This window comes from Dipodomys ordii, unplaced genomic scaffold, assembly GCF_000151885.1.
Source record: "Dipodomys ordii isolate 6190 unplaced genomic scaffold, Dord_2.0 Scaffold19, whole genome shotgun sequence".
NCBI lineage: Eukaryota > Metazoa > Chordata > Mammalia > Rodentia > Heteromyidae > Dipodomys > Dipodomys ordii.
In genome coordinates this window covers 8336172-8359977 of record NW_012267235.1, presented here as the reverse complement: position 1 = coordinate 8359977, position 23806 = coordinate 8336172, and the positions used below count along the sequence as shown (strand labels likewise).

At 40.3% G+C, this 23806-nt stretch overlaps 1 protein-coding gene across 1 annotated transcript in view; it reads right to left on the bottom strand.

The window, feature by feature from the left end:
* Myocd (myocardin) overlaps positions 1–2706 on the bottom strand; it is a 60665-nt gene extending 57959 nt beyond the window's left edge. Inside the window, exons 1-2 of the mRNA XM_013013108.1 lie at positions 2691–2706; positions 2166–2231 (exon numbers count right to left, since the gene is read on the bottom strand). Coding sequence (XP_012868562.1) covers positions 2166–2231; positions 2691–2706 — 82 coding nt within the window. The remainder of the gene's footprint in view (positions 1–2165; positions 2232–2690) is intronic.
* Between the last annotated feature and the right edge of the window lie 21100 nt (positions 2707–23806).

The window sequence follows — 23806 nt, the reverse complement described above, 5'->3', positions numbered from 1 at the left end:
CTTCCTTCCTTCCTTTCTTCCTTCCTTCCTTGCTTTCTTGCTTTTTCTGTACTGGGGTTTGAATTCAGGGCCTGAGGAAATGTATTGCCTCTCACTGAAGGGAGACTATGCTCTTGGTCTCAGACTGGCTTGGAGAGGCTGACTGTTAGCAGGTAAAGACCCTTTTCCTGGCTCTAGCTTTCTGAGAAAAGCTAAGCCAAACATGTCTGCCCAGGCAGGGATTCCAGTGTGCATCAGACATGCATGTGCACTTTTCCATAGCGGAATACACACCCTTAGCAAGCATGGTTGAGAATAGGTGGCAGAAGAGTCTTAAACCTTTAACATTGATTAAATTTGCTTTTGTTTTTAAAAGCTTATAGTGGTATGGTGGTGCATGCCTGTTTGAGAGGTAGAGACAGGAAGATCATAAGTTTGAGGCAAGCTCAGCAAAATTGGTGAGATCCTGTTTTAAAACTAAAATGAAAGATAAAAAGATTGGCTGTATGGCTCAAGTGATAAAATACTTGATTGGAAGCCCTGGGTTCAGTTCCTAGTAATTTTCATTATTTGCAGACATGCCCTACCAATAAAATTATCATAATGATACAATAGATGATGGATGTAAATTTTCTCTTATATATTATTTGTTAGTATCCATATTGTGTGATTATGAAAATCACAGAGAATAAAATGTTATGCATCAATTGGACTAATATGGGAGATGATATTACAAATGTACCACTTTTTTAAGGAATAGAGTTAGGAACTTTTATTGGTTATTTTTCTGATTCCTAGATTTAACTCCTCATATATATATATATATATATATATATATATATATATATAATATTATTCAAATCCCAGCTTCAAGACTCATGCTCAGAGCATTCAAGCAAATGTGCTGAGCTTTCAATCAGTTATGAGCTTGGGCTAACTACAATGTTCTGAATCTATTTGTTTCATTTATGTTCCCAGAATTAAGGGGGAAAACACATCAGCCTAGGTAAAACTGTTTCCTTGACCTAAGCTCTGTAGACCTTTGCTTTTTGTCTTTAGCACCCTGTACGGGGAAGAATAAGCTGTCCCAGACCACCCTGTAGAATTGCTCTAAATGTGGCTGTGGGGGAGATGTCTCTTGGATGCTTAACAAACCCCTGAAAAAGTTCTGCTGTTAGCTGCCTACAATTCATTGTATAACTCATGCAAATCCCCCCACATCATACCATTCCTATGTGCCCCCAAAATGTATAAAATGTACTAAAAAGTTTTTTTTAAGTATGAAAAAAGTGTGGAGCAAAGTCATTAAAAATTGGAATGTATCTAACTTCGAGAGAATAAACATTAACAACAACAAAAAAATATCTTTGAGTTTTGAAAAGAAAAGGCTTAAAGCAGTTTGAGTTCTGCCATGTTCAGACAGACAGGGCCCATAAGGTCTGTGTGCTGACCACAGGGTGGGCTCTCCCCTGCTTGCAAGCACATTAAACCCAGAAGTCATAGTCAGGATGGTGTTATACAGGTGAATGAGCCTTGGCAAGGGCCAATACAAGTCTTGATTTTTGAAAACTTCATTGGGAAGGAAGTTAGTGTGGCTTCCAACAGCTTAACTTGATTTCATTCACCTACAGCCCCCTTTCCCTTATTTTTATAGGTACTGACAAAGAAAAGTTGAGTTGGTAATGAGTCGGAATTTCAAAAATATTTTCTACAGCATATTCCTTCTCTGATGCAGATTATGGCTAGTGGCTGATTATTCCAGCATTTGTGTTGAAATGGTATAGCTACCCAATCTTTCAGAAAGGAACTATTGAACAATACCCAATTCATTGTGGATTCAAATGTCCCAAGCAACTAAGGTAAGACAACTGACATGATTAGTACTTCTGGAAAGAGGAATGATTATATGCAGTTTTAAAAGAGAGGAGTCAAGAATGGCCATAGTGAATTGTGTTTACCAACTGGTGGAAGCCAACTAACCATATTAGAATTTTCAGACACAACTTATATACAAGTAAGTGACAGCAAGGGCAAAGGATACCAAGTCTGGGTTTCTGCTGACACAAATTTTGTCAGGATATTGAGAAATCAACATATCGGTGCTCAATAACTTCAGAGGCACTTCCTTGTTCCCTTATATTGTGGTCCTGCAGTAGAGTAGAGGAGGAAGAGCAGTAGGTACTCACGTGGTATGATACCTTGGTTAGCCAGTTGCTCCTGGGTCCGTCTCTGTTGAAGTCGTAACTGTAAGACTTAGAAAAATAAGAGTTAGTGTGTGAGTTTTGGCTAAAAGGATTATGGTCACTGACATTTATGGCATACTTAATAGTTCTCACTTTTTTCTAGGAGAGTTTTGAACATGGTTGTGTGTTCTGAATATTTTTAATTGTGTTGTAGATGCAGAACTTCGCTCATACTGCATATAAGAGAAGCAGAAGGACCATGGCGAGGTCTGGAATCCTGGGATGAGAAGATCCATCTCCTCTTTGAAGAAAATGTTGAGTTCATAGCACCATGCCCCCTACTCCACCCCAATGGCACTCTCTAAGTGGTAAAAGCCTGTGATTTCATAAAAGGATGCAGAGTGGAGAAAACATAGCTTTGGCATTCCATCTGGGTTCAAATCCCATCTCTCCCTCCCCAATAGATACTTAACCCTGGACACATCTGGCTAACCCCCATTTTCCTTATTTGTAAATAGCAATATTTACCTTGCATGGCTGCCATAATGTCTGATAAAATGCATGTACATGTGTCACTTCACCCAGAACCTGACACTGACAATGGCACAAAAATGCTACTGTCAGGTGCAGGGGCTCATGTCTTTAATCATGGCTCCTTGGAAGACAGAGCAGGAGGGTTATATATCCAAGCCAGCCTAGCTAAAACTGTTCATGAGACCCTATCTCTAAAATAAGCAGCAAATAAAACAAGAAGGTGTGACTCAAGTTCGAGAGCCTGGCAAGCACGAGGCTCCAAGTTCAAACCCTAGTATTGTGAAATAAATAGATAAAACTATGATTATGATAACCTGGAATTATTTGTTTGGAAATTCAAAAGGCACTATTGGAGTTATGTTTTGCTTAACAAAAGAAAACATTATAAAATTATCCAAACTCTATACCCAACATTTACTATATATCCAATTACATACATTAAATATATGCACACATATGTCAAATATACATTGCAAAAATTATATGTAATTATCATTTTTTTGTTGATCATGAGGCCTGAACTCTGGGCCTGGGCGCTGTCCCTCAGCTCTTCAGCTCAAGACAAGTGCTCTACCACTTGAGCCACAGCACACTTCCGGTTTTTTCTGCTTATGTGGTGCTGAGGCACTCATGCATGCAAGACAAGCACTCTACCACTGAGCTACCTGCCCAGCCCTGTAACTATCATTTTATATACATAGTTAACATTAAATAGTATTGTGTTAAAAGTATGACACTTGCAGAGAAACTGAGTTCTGAGGATCAGGGTTCAAAGACAGCCTGGGCATACAAATCCAAGAGACTCTTATCTCCAATTAGCCTGCAAAAAAGCTGAAAGTGGAGCCATGGTTCAGGTCATAGAGTGAGTGCCAGCCTTGAACAAAAAAGCTAAGGGACAGCAAAAAAAAGCTAAGCACCTACACCCTGATTTTAAGCCCCAGTACTGGTACATGTGTGTGTGCGCACACACACACACAGACAACACACACACAGGTACACACACACCATAGCACTCCACACCACACAAAAGGTGGAAGGCATTTGTTCATTACATTTATAATTCAGTCAGTAAATATATGACTGCCCATTATGTGAACACATTCTTTACTGTTTGCCTACAATGGTAAATAGGTCAGATAATATTCTCGTGGACAGAATGTACCAGTTGGGGAGAAAAATTTCAGTTTTCCCTGAATATAAACTTTCATTGTTTTTATCCTTTTAATTTAAAAATTATTATCTGTAGGTAGTTCTACAAGAGAGGTGTCATTTAACAAAGAATGCATCTTGATCTGTATCACCCCCTTCAACAGTCTCATCTCCCTTTGACCCATCCCTTCCCTTCCTTACATTTTTTGTTTTTTTAATTGTAAAAATACTGTACAGAGGGGTTACAGTTACATGAGTAAGGTAATGAGTACATTTCCTATCGAGTGTTGGTACCTCCTCCTGTGTTTATCCACTCCCATCCCTTACCTCCCCACACCCCCAACTTCTCCCTCCCCCCTCAAGTTGTAAAGTTTGTTTTCAACATAGTGTCTTGTACATCTCATTGTTACAATTATTTCAGCATTTTGTTATTTCTCTTTCTCTCCCCAAATTAGAAAAATGTACATACAAGATGCAGGGTACCGACATCAAATACAGTGAAAACAGGGGTTATACCATGGGAGAAGAACATACAAAAGAAGCAAAAATAAATAAATAAAATCACATATACACTTTAAATACATCAAAAACAATAGCAAGAAAGAAAAAACAAGTTGTGTCCCTATCTTGGGGTTCATTTCACTTACCATCATCTTATATGGTTATATGTACATAGCCTTGACCTTTTCTACTTGTACTAGACTTATACTAGTTATTGCAAATAAGGGAAACCATGGGACCTATGTTTCTTTGGGCCTGGCTTACTTCACTTAATATAATTTTTTCCAAATCTTTCCATTTTCTAACAAATGGGGCAATGTCATTCTTTCTGATGGAGGCATAGAATTCCATTGTGTGTGTGTGTGTATATATATATATATATATATATATATATATATATATATATATACCACATTTTCTTGATCCATTCATCTACTGAGGAGCATCTGGATTGGTTCCATATCTTAGCTATGGTAAATAATTCTGCGATAAACATAGTTGTGCTGGTAGCTTTAATACAGCCTTGTTTGTGATCGGTTGGGTAAATGCCCCAAAGTGGGATTGCTGGGTCACTTCCTTACATTTCTTATCTTGGTGATATTTCCAATAAATTCTTGGCTGCATTCTCTTCCCTTCCTCCCTTCATTGTCTACCCCACTTCCTTTGGCCCTACCCCTTGCAAGTACTCATTTCTTGGTGTATATTTTGTTGAGCTTTGATTTAGTTTTTCTAAAAAATTGTACTATTTGAGCTCTCCATAGCATCTATCATAATTCATTTCCTTCCTTCTTTCCTTCCTTCTTTCTTTCTTGTTTTTTCTTTCTTTCTTCTTTTTTTCTGCTAGTCCTAGGGCTTTGAATTCAGGGTTTGGATGGTATCTCTGAGCTTTTGATTTTGCTCGATATTAGTGTGCTACCACTTGAGCCACCACTCCACTTACAGCTTTTTTGGTGCTTAATTGTAGATAAGAGTCTTTTTCCTTCCTTGGCTGGCTTTGAGCCTCCATCATCAAATCTCAGCTTCTTGAATAGCTAAGATTACAGGCCTGAGCATTGGCACCTGGCTTGCAAATATCAATTTTTATCGATAGATTTATGACTTCTCTTGGGTTGAAGGGAGCCTGTAAGATCTGCAAAGTAATGAATAATCAACTGAGATCCAGACTGATACCTCCTATGTCTACAAGCATAGTAGCCAAACAGTCTCGGGGGATTTCCCCAACGTTCTATTGTCAAGGGATTGCATGAGGCAGTGTGTTGCAATGGCTCCATTTTCTGGTTCCTGAGGTCATTTTTATATACAGGGTTTGTTCTCCACATCTTTTTTCTCCAATGTGCTCTGTCACTCCTGAACCTCATATCCATCCTGTGTGCTCAGTTTTCTGCCTTTGATTATGACAGTTCCCCCAGGGGAGCTGGCATTATGCCATTTACAACTATGACTGTAAAGTATCTCAGATATTAGCAAACAACCTGAAACCTTTATCAAAGAGTTTTCCTTTGTTCACATATGTGTAATGGCATCTTCATTTGCAAAAGTTCTGCCATCATCTGTGATTTTGGTAGGTTCTGCATTCTTATTTAAGCTAATGGATACTTTTCTTTCTCATTGTTGGGGTACAGTACTGGGGTTTGAATTCAAGGCTTTGAGCTTGCTAGGTTGGTGCTCTACCATTTGAGCTATGATTCTAGCTCGGGTATTTTTCGCTGTTTATTGTTATTCTCCTTTTCTGCCTGGGCATAAGACTGAGTTGAGATCCACCTAACTGTAGGCTTCTTCTTGTTGCTGGGATCACTGGCACATACCCGTAAGTCCACCTATCCTCCATGGAGATGGAGACAGAATCTCCAGGCTGGCCTTGAATTGCAGTCCTCTCAGTCTCAGCTTCCCATGCACCCTAGATTACAGCTGGATGACAGCTATGGGTTTAGAAGGTGCTTGGTAAATTTTTCTGCCTGGACTGACCTCCTGACTGTAGCTTCCAAAGAATTGCAGATGTGAGGCACCACTATTGTACATTACTCTTTTTCTCTTTTCTTCCTTTTTCCCTCCTTTCTCTTCCTTCCTTCCTTCCTTCCTTCCTTCCTTCTCTCTCTCTCTTTCTTTCTTTCCTTCTTTCTTCCTTCCTTCCCTTCCTTCCTCCCTCCCTCCCTCCCTCCTTTTTTTCTTTCTTTCCTTCTTTTTGTGCCATTTCTGGGGTTTAAATTCAGTGCTAGGGCATTGTCATTGACCTTTTTTGCTCAAGGCTACTACTCTACCACTTAAGCCACAGCTCCGCTTTTAGCTTTTTTGGGTAGTTAACTGGAGATAAAAGTCTCATGAAGTTTTCCTGCCCAGGCTGTCTTCAGACTGTGATCCTCATATCTCAGCTTCCTGAGTAATTAGGATTCTAGGCATGAGCCACTGTTGCTGGCTTCCTTTACTTTCTTTTAAAGGAGCAAACTGTCTTCTGTTTCCAGATGGTAAACAGAGCCACACCCAAGTCCTATAAGTAACAGAAATGATAGACACATTTCTTTCTGTACTGAAAAAAGAAGAGGCTTCCTCAAGTGATGAAAGAATATAAATAGTCTATGATGTATAAGAAGAATCTAGGGTTGGATTGTAACACTGCATCCCAACATACACAGTGATAACAGAAAGCTAGGGTTGGATTGTAACGCTGCATCCCAACATACACAGTGATAACGGAGAGCTAGATCAGCCTTTGTCATGCTCCACTCCACACTGCTTAGTGTTGGGGGATGGGGATGCTTGTTTCCAGGTGAAAGCAGTACATCTGGCATCTTTGAAGAATCAAGACAGGCTTTAGACGGTTGGAAATTCTTCAAAGGGTCAGGAATCCTATATTGTATAAGAGTAGCCCATGCCTCACTCTGTTTTTTCCTTACAATCCCCCTAGTCACCAGCACGTGTCTCAGGGGACATGTCACTTCTCAGCAGGTTCTGATGATCTATGAAGAAGACAGTTGCTCAGATACCCATGAGGGTATAATAAAGAATTGCCTAACCTGGAGGGATGTCAGCCTCAAGGAAGAAAGACTCCAAAACCTACCCAAGAAAAGAATGTATGTTCTCAAAGTGACCGAGATACTTTTACATCCATGTACATAGCCACAATTTTTTTCAAAATAGCCAAAAAGATGGAAGCAACAGCCAAGTGACCAATGATAAATGAATAGATGAATGAATAAATAAGTAAATTAATAAATAGATGGATGATGAATGGATGTGGTTTATCCACACAGAGAAACATTACTTAGCTTTATCCATGATAAAATATGGATAAATCTTGAGGCCAGTATACTAATTGAAATAAATACATTATGCTAAGTGAAACGATCAAGTTACAAAAGGTCAAACACTATATAAATCTTCTTATAGAGTAGTAAAATTTCTATAGACAGAAAGTCAAATGTTTGCTTGTTAGAAGCTGGGGCATAGGAAGCTATTATTTAATGGACACAGAGTTTCCGTTTTACCAGGAGTTCAGGAGAAAATTGTGGTCATGGTTGTCCATTCATGTGAAAGTCATACCACTGAACTAGATATTTGGAAGGGTTAACAACGGTGGGATTTGGTATTATGCCTATTTTCACCACACTGTTCCAAGTTAGAAAGTAAAGTGAATCTCAACAGTAAAATTTAGGTCATCAAGCTCAACTCAAATGGATGAATATCAGAATGACTATAGCTGAAAAAGGAACAGTAAGCTAAGAGGATTGAATTGAGCTATTCTTGAAGAACATAAGACAAAGGAATGAAGGGGTAAAAAGCAAAAGCAAAAAACACCCCATGTAGAAACACTGCCAACTGTAGGATATCTTCTAGGAACAAAAGTATACTCACCCACTATGGGTCTGAATATTTGTGCCCTGTCCCTCATTCTAATGCTGGAATCCTAACCTACAGGGTGATGGTTTTAGGAGTTTGAACCTTTTGATTAGGCCATGAGGGGGTGCTCTCCTGAGTGGATTGATGTACTTATGAGAGAGGTCAAAGCAGAGCCACATTGCCCCTTTCTACCTTGTGAGGAAGCAGCAAGGTGGCATCCTCTACAAAGTAGAAAGGGACCCTCACCAGACACTGAGTATGTTACACCTTGCTCTTTCTTACTCTCTGTCTAGACTCCAGAACTCCAAGAAAGAAGCTTTTGTGCTTTACAAGTTTGTAGAATTTGTGATAGCGGCTGAAGTAAATGAAGACATGATTTCTGAACTAAAAATCTCTTCTTAGTAGTTGACTCATAAAGCTGGGTGCTGGTGGCCCACATCTGTAATCCTAGTTACTCAGGAGGCTGCAATCTGAGGATTGTGGTTCAAATCCAGCCAAAGCAGGGAAGTCTGTGAAACTCTTATCTTCAATTAATCACCCAAAGCCAGAAGTAGAGCTGTGACTCAAGTGGTAGAATGCCAACCTTGAGTGAAAAAGCTAAGAGACATTGCCCAGGCACTGAGTTCAAGCCCCAGCATTGGCACTAAAAATAAAGTCGACTCATGAAGGCAGTGTCCTTTACCCTATAAACTTACATGAGATGACATTGTAAGCATTTGCAAGCTTTATATTTTTTATTAGTAATATACCACAGATATATTCCCATGCCATTTAATATTCTTCAGTGTGCACTGTTGTGGTAGCTGCATAATATTATTTTTCCTCTTTCTTTCTTGCATTCTGGCTATGCCTTGTTATTGAACCAAATGTCCATCACTGGCTATTTAGTTCATTGACAAGTTTTTGCCATTGTAAATAACAGTGGATGCTCTGCCTTGTTAAGTTAGGCCACTCTAATTGTTTTTGGTACTGTGTATTGAACTCAAGGACCTTGCTCACCCCTTTTAGATATTACTCTAAGACACGTCTAAGAATGACTCTGGAAGTGTAATAATTTGATTACAGCCCATGCAAACATGGAAAGCTTTAGGTGTTTATAACACATAGACACAGGTGTGCAGGTCTTTTTTTGGTGTTTATCAGAAAAGTGTGCCATTTTCTTTCCATTACCCGGGTGAGGTGGCTGTACTGCCTATTTCCTTTGGCTTTGCTGCTCTTGTCTGCAGGAGTCGCTGCCATCCTCCTCTCCTCTGAAACTGAGGCCCTGGCAGCAGGCTCAGAGCTTCAAGTAGAAAGAGAGCAGTTGCAGAGCCATGGTCCGAATGAGCTCACCAGTAGATTCACCTGGGACTGGCTTCTTCTCCAGGTTTGAAAAAGCTCAGGGGGGGGGGGAGGCTAGAGATCAAGCTGAATGACCAGATCCCTCCCCGGGGCTGCTTCCTGTGGCAGATGGAGTGCCCTGACACTCCAGGCAGAAAATGCCACCGCCAGCCTAAAGCTGTCTTCCCCTCTGTGCACAGCTATTGCCTGGCCCCCTTTCCTGGATGCATTCTTGTGTTCCCTCCCCACACTCAGATGACTTGTGGCCATTTGTGTTCCCAGAGCTCCTGGCAACCCTTCATAGATCACCCGTAGCTAAAAATACACCGAGCAAAGGGTTAGGTTTTGGCTCAAACTTTCTCCCCATTCCCAGTTCTAACCATCTGTAAAAGACAGGTGTTCCTGGAGTTCACTCTCTCTCTCCCTGTCCTTTGAGATCACGTTGGCATCCTTGGGGAGAGAAGGGCAAGTGTGCGTTTATTTTGTGCCATCCCAGTGTGTTCTCAACAGCATTGGTAGCTCTGGCATGTTGGTGCCAGTCTCCCTCAGCTTCTAGCAACAAAGCATTTTGTTCCCTGGCTTTGCTTTCTTTTGGCCATGGCTCTTAAGTTCTGGCATCCTATGTACTTGTTCAAGTGGCACTCCAGGACTCCTGATTCTGATGTTCATGTCTGTCCAGCTATACTTGTTTTGGTGCTATACTGTGTACATTATCTTAGACTGATGACATGTGTTTTCATGTTGTGTAGGGAGAATCTTTTTTAAAATAACTAGTCTTTTTGACAACTTTACCATATACATTTTTTTTCCAAAATGAAGTTTGGGAACAAGGTAATAAATTCTAACACCTCCTCCTATTCCCATCAAGCATCTACCTCTCTAAGGGAGGACTATGTTCCTTTAATATTCTATAATCAAGGAATGAATGTCATCATTGTTTAGCTAGAGAAGTAGCTTCTTGGATAATTATTAAATAATATATGGAAACATGTAAGGCAAGTATGATGGAGGACTAGGCTCTCGGCCTGCAGCTAAGGAACAGGTCTGGAGACCCAACTCAAGAAGGAAAGCTAAAATATCTGTATTATACCCCTGGGGCTGAAGCCAGAGAGATGTCATTTGCTTGTGCCCAGAAGAAGAAACAGAACTACCTGGAAGAGAAATGACCAGATAGATGCCTGGTTGAGTGTTTCACATAGAGGCGAAGGGAAGTTCCTGGATTGATGGATATTGTGATATGGCTCTTATCATATAGAATCCCCTTGCCATGAACACAGCGATTGCTGGTGGTCAGACTTTTCTTGTTATCACAGCGAAGCAACATAAAGAAGCTGACACTATGCTAATGGAAGACAGAGATTGCTGCTTCACCTCAGGTAAGTCATGATGTCTGTGAGTTCTAGCCCTCTCATTTGCTTGTAGCAACAATATTAACAAGAAGTCATACCAACTGGGGAACCTGTCTAGAATGGACTGCACAGGTTCACTTCTTTCTAAACTCTACAAAGGTGTGTTTTGTGTTGATAGTGTGGCTTCAGCCTATCTGTTTGCTTCTAGAACAGACTCTGAAGAAAAATGGGGAAATGAGAAAATGAAAAATGGGAAAAGTGAGAAAGTTCTGCTAAATCCATAGCTTTGCCAAAGCTGGGGGTCCTGGGAGGAGGGCACAGCATTTATAGAAAGAAGGGACAGGAAGCACAGGAGAACTTGTCACATAAAATGAGATGAGCAAGACAGATAATGGGGTTTGAAGATGATATGGAGTCAGGAATTTCCCACACATTAAATGCTTTAGTCTTCCTGTTTTCTTTCATTTCTTTCTTTTGGCCGTTTGCTGCTCAGAATTCCTGACAAAGATATTGAAGGGGACCGATTATGACCGAGAATTAAAGTGTTAGTTGAGGGGTAAGGGGAGCCAGGTGTCAAAGATTTTATATAAATGATTCCATTGTAATCTTCAAACAAACAGAAAGGAGAATAAATGATTATTTCCATGTTATACCTCCAAAGGCCCAGATAATATAAACAGGTTGGCTAATACCCTAGAATGCTTAAAAGGAAAAATTAAAAAGACAACAAATTTCCAGTCTATGACTTTGGGTTCTAAGTTTCTACCCCTTGGGTTCAAGTTTCAAAGGCAATTATTTACATGGGAGGACATTAATGGTGACCTTGTTATGCTTTGTGTTTGAACAGCCAATAGTGAAAGGACCCTTAAATGAAGAATCAGAAACCTTTAGAGCAGGAAGCATATGTTTTGCCATCTGCCTTCTAGGTAAGCCAGCATAAAGGATACTCGGTTCAGAGTCAGCACCCACAGGTTTCCATGGCGATGGTCATGGAGAAGGGCCATGCTCTTTCTCCAGCCAATAGGCGGCGGGGTGACCATTCTGTTCCACACAGGTGATGGACCCAACTGAGTCTCTGAGAAGAATGAACTTCCTGGCTGATCTCAGGCTCCGACGGCATCACACACAGCAGTTGCTATGGTTTTGGTGAGAAGTGTTGCTTTTCTGAGGATTGCAAAACACTTCATGTTCCAACCCCAGGCTCACTCATTTCTGACAGAGTGGAAAATGTGCCTCCCTGGCTGAAATGTTCTTCTTGAGTCCAACCCAAAGATGACATTTTTAGGAAAGTTTGAGAAGAATCTTGTGGCTGTTACTGAGTCATGATAGAGTGGAAATGGATTTTTTCTATTTAGAGAGATTTTTTTTATTTTTTTTGCTACTGTTTGAAAATGTCACAATCCTGGGGAAGGGTGGAAATGGAAAACTCTCTATTGGCTATCAATGAAACAATGGACTGGAGAATTCTGTGAGCTGTCTGGCAGAAGTAAATGAATGTAGTTAGGTATTTAAGAAGATGGGTTGGATCAATCTCACCGCTCCCCAAAAGGATTGCACAACTGTTTTTGCTGTAGACCAATCCCAGCCTTGGGGGACATCTCTGTTCCTACATACACTGAAGGAGTAGAGTAGATTGGATTGTATTAGGAATTATTCCAATCTACCTGATAAGAAGGATCATATCACCTAGGGAATCTAATTGAAATTTTTTTTAAAAAACCTATATATTTCCTTGTAGACCATACCTGGGGTTGAATGGAACAAGATATTAATGAACATTCCAGGATATTCTGAGGAAAATGTGTATTTAAAAGTAGAAATAAGAAAATAAATGTATCACATTTAAAAAATGGGATTATTTTTCTTTTTAGATTGAGCCCAGGTGTTCTAATTATGCTAAGTAAGTGTTCTATCTCTGAGCTGACTATCAAGCCTGGGACTTTGTGTTCACACTAGTTAGTGCTTTGCTTTTTCCCTTGGAATGTACTATTACCTTTCAAATGGCTGTGTATGATGTCATCTTTGTGGTGTGTGTGTGTGTGTGTGTGTGTGTGTGTTTGTACAGCACTGGGCCCTGGAGCTCTCAGTGGACTTTGTTGCTCATTGCTGGCATTTACCACTTGAGCTACATCTCCAGTTACTATTTTTTTAATTGAAGATGGAATTTCATTGACTTTTCTGCCCAGGCTGGTTTCAAACCACCCTCTTCTGGAGTATTTAGAATTATGGGCCTGGGTCCCCAGTACCTGGCCTTTCTCTAATTTTTAAAACAATGTCTTAGCATTTCATTGTATTCCAATATCTATCTAACTAGGCCTTTTTGTTGTTGACTTAATTTTTTCCTCCTGTAAGTGAAGATGTATTATTTTGTACTCATATTGGGGATTATAAGCATGTCTACATGGGTGATGCTTTAGCTTTTGTAGTTTAATAAGTAATGGTGGTGACTCATTATAGTAACTTAATGAGACTACTAGGTTGACATTGATCTGACATCAGTACATGTTTTAAGAAAATCCTTTCAAAAAGATATGATATTCTGATGATATTGTTTGGCTATTTAACCACTGGGACTATTTTTTTCTTATAGCTATGGGTAAGCTTTTTATATGCAGAGCTCATTAAGTATAGTCATCCAGAATCACAGGGTAAAGATATTGGTACAACCTTGTTCATTGCCACATTAGACACTATTCACCATAACCAAGATGTGGAAACAGCCAAGCTATGGAAATAAGAAACTGCGTTACATGTGTATATGAATTGTACCCATCTATCAGGAAGAATGATGTAATGACATTAAGTGAAGTAAATCAGGTTAAGAGAGACAAAGGACAATGGGTTTTCTCTCATATGCGGCAGCTAGACCTAAAATATTAACATGTATGAAACCATACATAGGGTCTTATGCATATATATATACACACACAAATATCAAAGTATGGTACATGCTTGTGAGAATTCCAATGGTCTAATGCTTTTGAACAACTAATTTACAGCTTAACAAAATGAATATGGAGAAGTTGGAATGTGTTTTTAGGTGAGGTCAGGAGGGAGCAGACAGAGGATGGGCAAATACAATCGTATGATTCAATGAACATTGTGAAAGTGGAATTAGAGAAATCGAGAGGACTGGGGGAGTTGGGAAAGATGGTGGAGAATGATGCAAGGGGTGACATTGATCAAGATGCCTTTTACTCATAAACTGAATTGTTGAACATACTTTGTCCATCTATTTCAGGATAATAACTATCCATAGTTACCTATGTGGTAAAAATCCCTGGCTTTACAGTTTGCCTTTCAACTTGGTCTGTGTTGACTTGTGGCCCTTAATGGTTTTATACTCACTCCTTCCCTGATTTCTCTTTTTTGTGTAGTTTTGGAAAGGTCTTCCCCATCTTCAGACTACATACTGCTTAAATGGTCTTACATTTTTATGGTTTTTGCTTTTGCATTTGGCTGTCAGTACATCTGGAATCAACTTTCAGTGTATGGTGCTACTAAAAAAAAGCTCTGTTTTAAAATATATATATTAGTTGCTTCACCATCATCATTTGCTTCTCTATTGACTCAATTTTAGAGCCCGTATTTATCATATAATATTCAAATCCCATGTCTGTTCCTACTTCTTACTTTATAGGGAGTAGCAGTCTAATATAAGATAGTAAAATCACTCCCTCCCCACACCACATTCGCTGTTACAGAGTCTTACTTTAGCCTTTCCAAACCAAAGCTGCAGTATGGTCTCTAAGCAATAACCAGATTAGCTTTTCTCATACCAACAGCAGAAGCAAATAGGACAGTAGTGTTAGAATATTCAATAAAATGTTCATATGCCTCAGGCAGGGAAATCTTAGTTTAATTAAATTGGACCAAGAACTAGTATGAATATTCCAAGGATTTTAGAAAAAGGGGAACAGACAAAAGAAGAAAAGACAAGGATGGGGGAAGGGTAGTGGAGGTAAGAGAATAGAAAAATTTTAAATTGCAAGAAAAGTGTGTGTGTGTGTGTGTGTGTGTGTGTGTGTGTGTGTCACAGCGATAGATACTAGTTTGTGTGTATTTAATAGAAAACAAAAGATGAAACCAAGTGCTCAGGATTCACATCTCTAATCCTAGCTACTCAGGAAATTGAGACATGGAGGATTATGGTTTGAGGCCAGCCCAGGCAGAAAAAAAAATCCTTAAGACCTTATCTCCAAAATAACCAATGATTCAACTGGTAGAGCACCATCTAAGCAAGCAAGTTGAATGAGCATAAGAGTTCAAACCTGAGTTCAAACCATGGTACCAGAAAAATAAAATAAATATATAAAAGATGTGTTAAACTAGAGAATGTTTGTTAAGTCCTATTCCAGGAAGGAAACAGGCACTAAATCAAGAATGACAGCAGATCTCTGGATTTGTAAGAAAACACTTATATTACTAGCTTCATCCTTCCAACAGGGGGTAATTCTCATTCTTTTCTGTTTTGTTTTTTCAGTTGGGGGGGGGTCTTATTATGCTACCCAGCTAGCCCTGAATTGCTGATGTTCAAGCAATCTTCCCACATCAGCCTTACCACAGCAGGCTAAATCTGATTCCTAATGAAAGAGAAAGAGCAAAGAAAGAGCACTGGAGGCATTTAATATATATATATATATATTAATATATATATATATATTTAAAAAGAGCCAGGTGCCTGCAATCATGCTTGTAATCCTAGCTACTCAGGAGGCTGAGATCTGAGGATCGTGGTTTGAAGCCAACCCAGGTAATAAAGTTCATGAGACTCTTATCTCCAATAAACTACTCAGAAAAAGCCAGAAGTGCTGTTGTGGCTCAAGTGGTAGAATGCTAGCCTTGACCAAAAGAAGCTCAGAGACAGTGCCCAGACGCTGAGTTCAAGCCCCAGGACTGGCAAAAAAGAAAAACAAATCTTCGAAGGAAGGAAGGAAGGGGAAAAAAACCCCACTCCAGCACAAAGGTGACCAGTAATAGCAGAGCCCCTCAGGAAAAGATCAAAACTCTAGAAATCAGAGTTTAAAAATCTTTGGGTTGGGTGATCTTTGAAAGCCCTTCCTAGTTAACCTTGCTATGTCTATGATTTGTTTCTAAACATCCCTAGCCTTCTAAGAAATGTTGCTTAGGAATAGAAGAGTAGTTTTATTTAGAAGGGCAGAGTAGGGCAGATTAGAGTGTCACTGTACCAATGTCATCTCCATACCTCCAAACTCATCCTGGTCTTTTGAATCCTCTGTGAAAGATAACAATGACTCCAAAATTTCTGGACACTCCCACTTGTGAGAGAGCCCCTACTTGAACAAGACCTGCTTACAATGGACTTCTGGCTACTATCAGAATCATCTGCATCCTGGTTGCTTTGGAACCAGTGTTTGGAACCAGTGTTTCTTGGTAATTAAGAATCATGCAATCAGGCCTTCCTACTCTCTACTTATTATATGTTCTGCATAAAGGCGAAGCTCTCTTTCTAAATGCAAACCTGTTTTCTAATTTAGATATTGGACAGTTAAATGCCAACTTTTAAAATGTATTTATTTATTTTCATTTTTGTTGGTTGTGGGGCTTGAACTCAGCCTGGGTGCTGTCTCTGAGCTCTTCCATTCAAGGCTAATGCTCTACCACTTTGAGCCACAGTTCCACTCCCAGTTTTCTGGTGGTAAATTGGAAATAAAAGTCTCACAGCCTTTCCTGCCTGGGCTGGCATCGAACCTGATCCTTAGATCTCAGCCTTCTGAGTAGCAAGGATTACAGGCATGAGCCACTGGTGCCTGGCTAAATGCTACATATTTTGAGTTTTGCAGAGAACTGAATCAAGTTGTAATACAATATATTTTAAAATAAGCTTGCTATGCATTTAACTTTTGCTTTACAAATAGACATAATAGCTATAAGCAACAATTGGAAAGACTCCCAAAGTGTGGTCTACCCCAACATATCAGCAGAATGTGCCTGGCTGGTCACACAAGAGTTCAGGAAGTCAGACCTTGTTCCTCCCACTCCATCATCATGGGGCCTTGGCCAAGCCTTTTCACCTCTCCAGCTCAATTTCCTTCTCTGTGGAAGGAAGGAGCCTCCAAAGCTCCATAGAGGGTTGACACTTCATGACACTTGGCTTTGTTTTCAGTCAGGGTCTTTCTTTATGAGTCTCCAAACTCAGAGCTCTGAGATTTCTCTTAATCCCCAGCATTTTCCCCCATGAGATCATAGTTCTTGTAATAACTCTTAGTATGATATTCAGAGCACAAACAAGGGCGGAAAGATAGTAATGGAATACCCCACCAAAGGTTGAAGGGGTCAAGAGTGAAATGCAAGGTCCTAAGGTGACCTTCCAGAGGGAAATGTGGACTAGAATAGTGCTCGTATGGATTTCTTTTATGGATGTCACAGAAATTTTGGGGATCATCCTGCCACTTTTGGGGAGCCTGCCTTCGTGTATGTTCCCAGTTCACCATCTCAGGGAGTATTTAACACTTCCTTGCTAGTTGCTGGGATATCCCTAGACCTAAAGTGATTTGTAGCCTAGTTGCTTTGGTAGGGAGACAAGACATAGCCATCCGAGTTAGGTAAATGAAAGTAGGAAAGTGGGTGGTTAAACATATACATGCGTGCGGGAGTCCACCAAGGACAGAAGAACTAGGCCTTTGAACTTTCGAGAGGGAAGTTTGTGGGTGATATGATACAGGGAATTCCTGACCAATGGGATAGCATGCATAAAAACTCAAATGTGGAAGAAACATAGTATGAGTTGAGTAGGACTGGTTTAATGAACATCTGACTTATGCTGTCACTGGGTCCAGTTGAGCGCTATGATAATCAGCATCATAAAATCACTGAAAAATTACTAATTTCTAAACAAAGCATTGTAAGTTTACATTGGCTCCACAAAGTATGCAGTGTTCATTACTGAAGTTGTATTCTGCAAAGAGTGGTGAGATCTGATGCTAAGGAAAGCTATAGGGTCTTCAATGCTACACTGAAATGTTTTGTAATTCATCCTGTAGAAAGAGGAGAGAAGTGTGTGTGTGTGTGTGTGCTTTTTGGCTCAAAGCTGGCACTCTAGCACCTGAGCCACATATCCACTTCCAGCTTTTTGCTGGTCAGTTGGAGATAAGGATGTCTTAGATGTATCTGCTTGGCCTGGCTTCACACCTTGATCCTTGATCCTCAGATTTAGCTTTCTGCGTAGCAAAGATTACAAATGTGAGTCACTGGCACCTGGCCAGTATTTTTTTTATCCACAGCATAACATTGATATAGACATTTTAGGATGAATAATCTGATGTTCACCTAATGAGGCTGGCTATGATCCATGGGTAAATCAAGAAAGTTCACTTGAGAATGGAAAGAATAAGACAGATTTGAAGAGCAAGTGGAAAAGAAGAGTTACTGTGTAATTCCTGATGGAAAATTAATAAAAGATAAAAAGGGAACAAGATGAGACAGTGACAAAGAGGAAAGAGATTAGCTCACAGGATAATGGCTTTGAGTTGATTTCTGTATATATGTGCTGGGGCTTGAACTCAGGGTCTGCACGCTGTCCCTGAGCTTTTTGTTCAAGACTAGTGCTCTACTACTTGAGTCACAGCTCCACTTCCAGCTTTTTGGTAGTTAACTGGAGATTAGAGAGTCTCCCAGACTTTCCTCTCTGGGCTAGTTTTGAACCTTGATCCTTCAGATCTCAGCCTCCAAGTAGCTAGGATTATAGACATGAGCCACCAGTGTCCAGCTTGACCTGAATTTTACAAAAAAGAAAGTATTATCACTATGATGATTATTGGTAGCACTACTGACGGGCTGCCAGAAGCATCTGAGGTAAGTTTTCATCTGAGAACCTGAATGCTGGCTTCATTTGTTCATGCACTGCATTGCATTCCTTCAGTCTCTACTGATCGCCAACTACATGTTCACACGCTTTGTGACTTGAAGGATGGGGCATGAAGGAAGCTGCTTTAGCTCCATCTCCATTACACTGACAGTTCAGGGTGGGAGAAAGCCTTAATATGAATGGCTGCAGTTGTGGGAGTGTCCTGTGAGGGATACTTCATGGGATTGGAACACAGGGAAGGTGTTTTATGCCTTTTCTTCCAGAGAATTTAAACAAACAGATTAACAAACAAAGGAAATGCACAATTTCCTTCCTTCTAGGTCCACTTAATAAGTGTGTGGTTGTGTGTGTGTGAGAGAGAGAGAGAGACGGGGTGGGGGGATACAGTGGGAGAAAATGACAGTAAAGTTCAGAAAAGAATAGAAAAGAGAAGGAAAGTAGATGATCTCTCCCTTTTATTCCCCTCTGAGATCATTTCCTCGTGGCTTACTAGGGAAATGCTAATCCTAGGGTTTCTCTGGGAAGTTTGGTCATGAGACATAGAAGATGCATTTGATAGCTGTTGGGAGGTGGCAGAGCCGTTGCTCCAGTTCACATCCAAGCTATGTACCTGTTGCTGAGTTCCACAAGACACTCAGGATCTTTATACAATGCATTCCTTGTCTCTTAAACAAGATTTCTATTATTCAATTCTCATTGTTCTCAAACAAAGGGGATCCCTAGGATCAGTGTGAAAGAGAAGCATCCGTAGGTGGCAGAAAGCTATTTGCACAACGAAGGAAAGCTTTCAGACCTACTTAAAAAAATATTTGCTATTTTGAGACAGAGTCTGCTACATAACTCAGACTGACCTTGAACCCGTTATTCTCCTGCTTCAGCTTCCTACCTGTTTGGGGTTGAAGGTGTGTACCCTCATGCCAGTTGAGATCTCTGCTTTTTAAATTCTGAGTTGCCCAGCAAAGACCCCTTCAGGATGTCAATCTACACTTTATAATGGTGACTAAAATGTGAACAATGGACATGACACACAGGGTATTGGCACACTCCGGAGGCTGGATTAGCAAGTCACAGGAAGCAGCAGCTTGTGTAGCTATTTATGATGATCTTCTGTGATCCATGCCAGGGAACGGTCACAAGTCCTGGACACAACAGCATATGCTCACTGAAGACTCTCCCTGCACAGCCCTGCGGTACCTGTGTATAATTTAGGCTTTGACTTTCCCCTGTTTGCTCATCTGGTCCTGGGTTGTGCTGGATGCACTTTTTGTACATAACTACTGACCTTGACATTACAGTCTTCAAGGACAGTGCCAGGCCCAGACTCTAGGAAAGTGGCTCCATGGATAGGAAGAGGCAGGACCACCATTGGAAGGTTCAAGGCCCCTTCCAGAGCTGAAAACAGGCACTGAGGTACACACATGATAGACAACACTTTTTTTTCTCATCTCCCTCTGGCTGACCTGCCACCAAATTCTTCCCTCTACCTGCCATTGTCTGACCCCAGCACAAAACCACTGTGTTACATGTGGGTCTCACTCATTCTTCTTTGGATTACAAAGACATCAAAATAGAAAAGCTGAGATCAACGGGAATGACAGGCTGGCTTACCTGGATGGTTCCTGGCATGGTTCCCGACAAAACTGAGAGCCAGGGATTTCTTTCTGTATAGAATACTAAGTCTCGAGCTTTTCCTGATTCCAGATACCAGTCATCACAGCTCCCTGCACAATAATGGAGGCCAGCTTCTAGCACTGAGCACTTGGAGAATCAAAAGGAGGAGAATATTCAAAAGGGCTTGCCTAGTCAGAATTATCATTCAGTGACTTCAATGATCTTGCCTCACGCACAGGCTCAAGTTGTTTTAAAAAGATGTCTGTTCACACAAACACCGTGAAGCTATTCTTTCCCTAAGCACCACACTCTCAGTTTGTCAAAACATTTGAAGACTAATTCATGCCTCAAAAGGAATTCTCTCTCACTCACAAAGCTGCCAGGTTTGTGAGCGGAAGGCTTTCATGTTCAAATATCTCAAGACACTAGAGGAAGAAGGAGCAAAATCCTCAGGGCAGAAGCTCTGGGTCTCTTGTGGCACTGTCCTGCAGAATTTGAAGTTTGCACGCTCTATGGGAGGACAGGAGGGGAATTTGAGATAGTTTCTAGCTAGTCGGGGCCAGTTTGGAAGCCCAGAAAAAGCCACACAGTTAGAAATTGTAAGCAAGGGTTCTGAAGTCAAGGATGCATGAGTTCAAATCTAGACTTTCTAGTAGGTCTGTCTCACTGTCCACCAGAATACTCCAGCTAGGAGAACTGTTCAGCCACAGGGAATTTTTTTTCTTTCCCCCTTCTCCTAACCAAGTCCCTGAAGTACAAAACAGAAACTGAGCAACTGACATAAACGATTTCAAACAATCATTTCAGAAGACAAATTGCACTATCTTGGAACCAAGATTCCTCTCAAAGGCTTTCTCCACTTGTTTATGTATTCCCTGGTGTTGAGCTCAGAGTGAATTAAGCAGACTATGCGTGTGCTCGGGGATGGGCAGAACAGGAAAAGCCTGAGAAAGGATAGTGATGCAATGGTGGAGGCAACTTGCTTTCCGTGAAAGCTAATACTGAGGTAGATTGTCAGCAACTTATGTGTCTTTGTGTTCATTCATTCTTTGGGAGGTCTCATGACTCAGTGCCAGGAGAAGAGAACTCAAGTCTTGTGCCAGTATGATATCTCTGTGTGTGTAGATTTGGGCAGGTCATTAACCCCTTCTGACCTTTGTCTCCCATCCTTCATCTTATAGTGTAATTATGATTATCAACAGTAATACATTACTGTACAAATATTCATGAGGATAACTAGGTGCTCACAAAACAGAAAGGGATCAGAGTATGGAACAAAATATTCTCAGATTAGGAGATTTTTTTTTTCCATCCCATGTGGATGAGGTCTTTGAATGTAGTTCTAAAATCTGAATTTATATTTATAGTATATTGTAGCCTAGCATTTGGGGACATATAGTGTCCTTTCTGGTTATAGAATAAATGCATGTTAGTTATATAAAACAAATGTAAAAAGATGTGCAAATGTTTTAAGAGTGAAATTACTTGTAATTCAAGTCTGCAAGGCTATGCATTTTCTGCTAATATTGTTACCTTCTTTTTTCCTTTGGCATGTGTGAGCTTGGGTAGAAAATGTGTCTACCCCATATCTTCTCAATATTGAAACCCTTGTCTTGCATTCTAAATGTCTTTGCATCTCATTATTCTTTGAAAAGAGCATATTTAATATGTATGTTGTATCCCATCAGTAAAACCATTTACCTTTGATGGGCAGTTCAAATTTCTCCCTTGATTTTTTTCTCTAGCATGTATAACATGACAAAAACAATCCTCAAACACAAATCTTTAACCCCTTTGTGCTAATATGTTATATGCATATATTATATACACAGAGTATATGTACATATGCATATATGGACATGTTGAATTTTAACATAGAGGATTGTCATATACTATAGTATATGATGATAATATTGGTGCTACTCTGAGGAGATTGAACTCACCACACTTTATTAACACTGGATTTTTCTGTTTCAAGGACTGTTCTGCAGTGTCAGGTTCTAGCGTATGTGTTAGGAACAGAATCCTCTGCATTTGTACTAAGCTGTCTATACCATCCATTCTCTTCTCCTCTCCCAGCCATGATGACTGACATTTACAAGAGATACTATTTCATTTCCCAAACCACTTCTTTTCAGCTCAAAGCCAGTGTGGATGGCCACTGTGTGAAAAGGTGGCTTTAAGCAAAGAGACCACTTTGTTGGAAGAAGAATGCACTAACTGCCTGTCTCACAAGCCAGACTTGTGTTTTTCCTGGGTTACTCATGTCTCTGGGAGACCATGTGGGAAACTTGGTGCTGAATGCTACAGTTCTCGTTCTAAATCTACTGGGCAGATTTAGATCAATGTCTTTCTGTCCTAGAGCCTCAATCGGCATCCCTCTTATCAGTTTTGTAAGTTTACAGCAAAGTTGTTAGGCTAATAAAACCATATTCATTGATGTGACTTATTTGAGGTGAAGGGGGAGCTTCACACCCCAGAGAAATACAAGGTGTTACCGTTTAGCAGACTATTCTACCAGCTGACTATTTCCAAAACTTTATTCTCTCTGGAGAGTGCTCTTCTGCGAGGCATTATTTTTAGCCAGAACAGTATTTTCAAGTATAAGAGAAGAAAAACAGCCTTTGCTGATCTCGGGAGCCAGTTGTACCCTTGCAGAAACCCAAGACCTATTCTGGTCTTGCTTTAGAAATATAAAGATCATAGGTAGAATGAAAACCACTTCTCTCTTCCTGAAGAATGAGAAGAAAATGCATCTTCAAGCTTTCTTTTTGAAAGCAAGAGACTAAATATTGATCTGTATATTGAAGTGGACCCTGAGATAGGGCCCAAGCTGATATGATTCCATTTTGAGCTTTGCCTTTGTTTTAGGGACTTTAGACTCCATTTTTGAAGGGTAGTGACTAAAACCTTTACACAATGTTCAAACTAGAAAAATAAACATAATCACAGGGCCACATCTTGGCTCCAACGGGCCTAGTTCCTGGAATGAAAAAAATATGCTTCTGGTCCCCCTCCCCTTAACAGCCTAACTCACCCTTGATTGTTCAGTTAAAGACTGACCAATAAAGCAGATAGGTTGTAATCTTGCTCAATTGGCAATACCGCCCGCTTACTGTAAACTCCGCCTTTTGCCCACCAAATTCACGTGCTAATTCAAACCAAAATGATAGGATAGTTTCAACAACTACTATAAGACAGACTGTGACTCCATTGGCCACCTGCGTGTGGCCTAACATGACTATACAATCCTTTGTGTGTGTTGTAAACCCATTGATCACCTGTGTGTGACCAGGCTTAACCACATGGATTTTGCCTTTAAAAACCCTAGCTTGTGGGCCATTCAGGGATGCAGTTTCAGCTCCTAAATCTGTGCTGTGTCCCTGGCTGGTCAGCTATCCACTTCCCCAATAAAGTCATCATTTTACATGAGGCTGTCTCTGAGTGGTAGACTCTTTTCCCCATAACATTTATAAAGCATTTCGACAACACACTACAAATATTCTGATGACAATAAT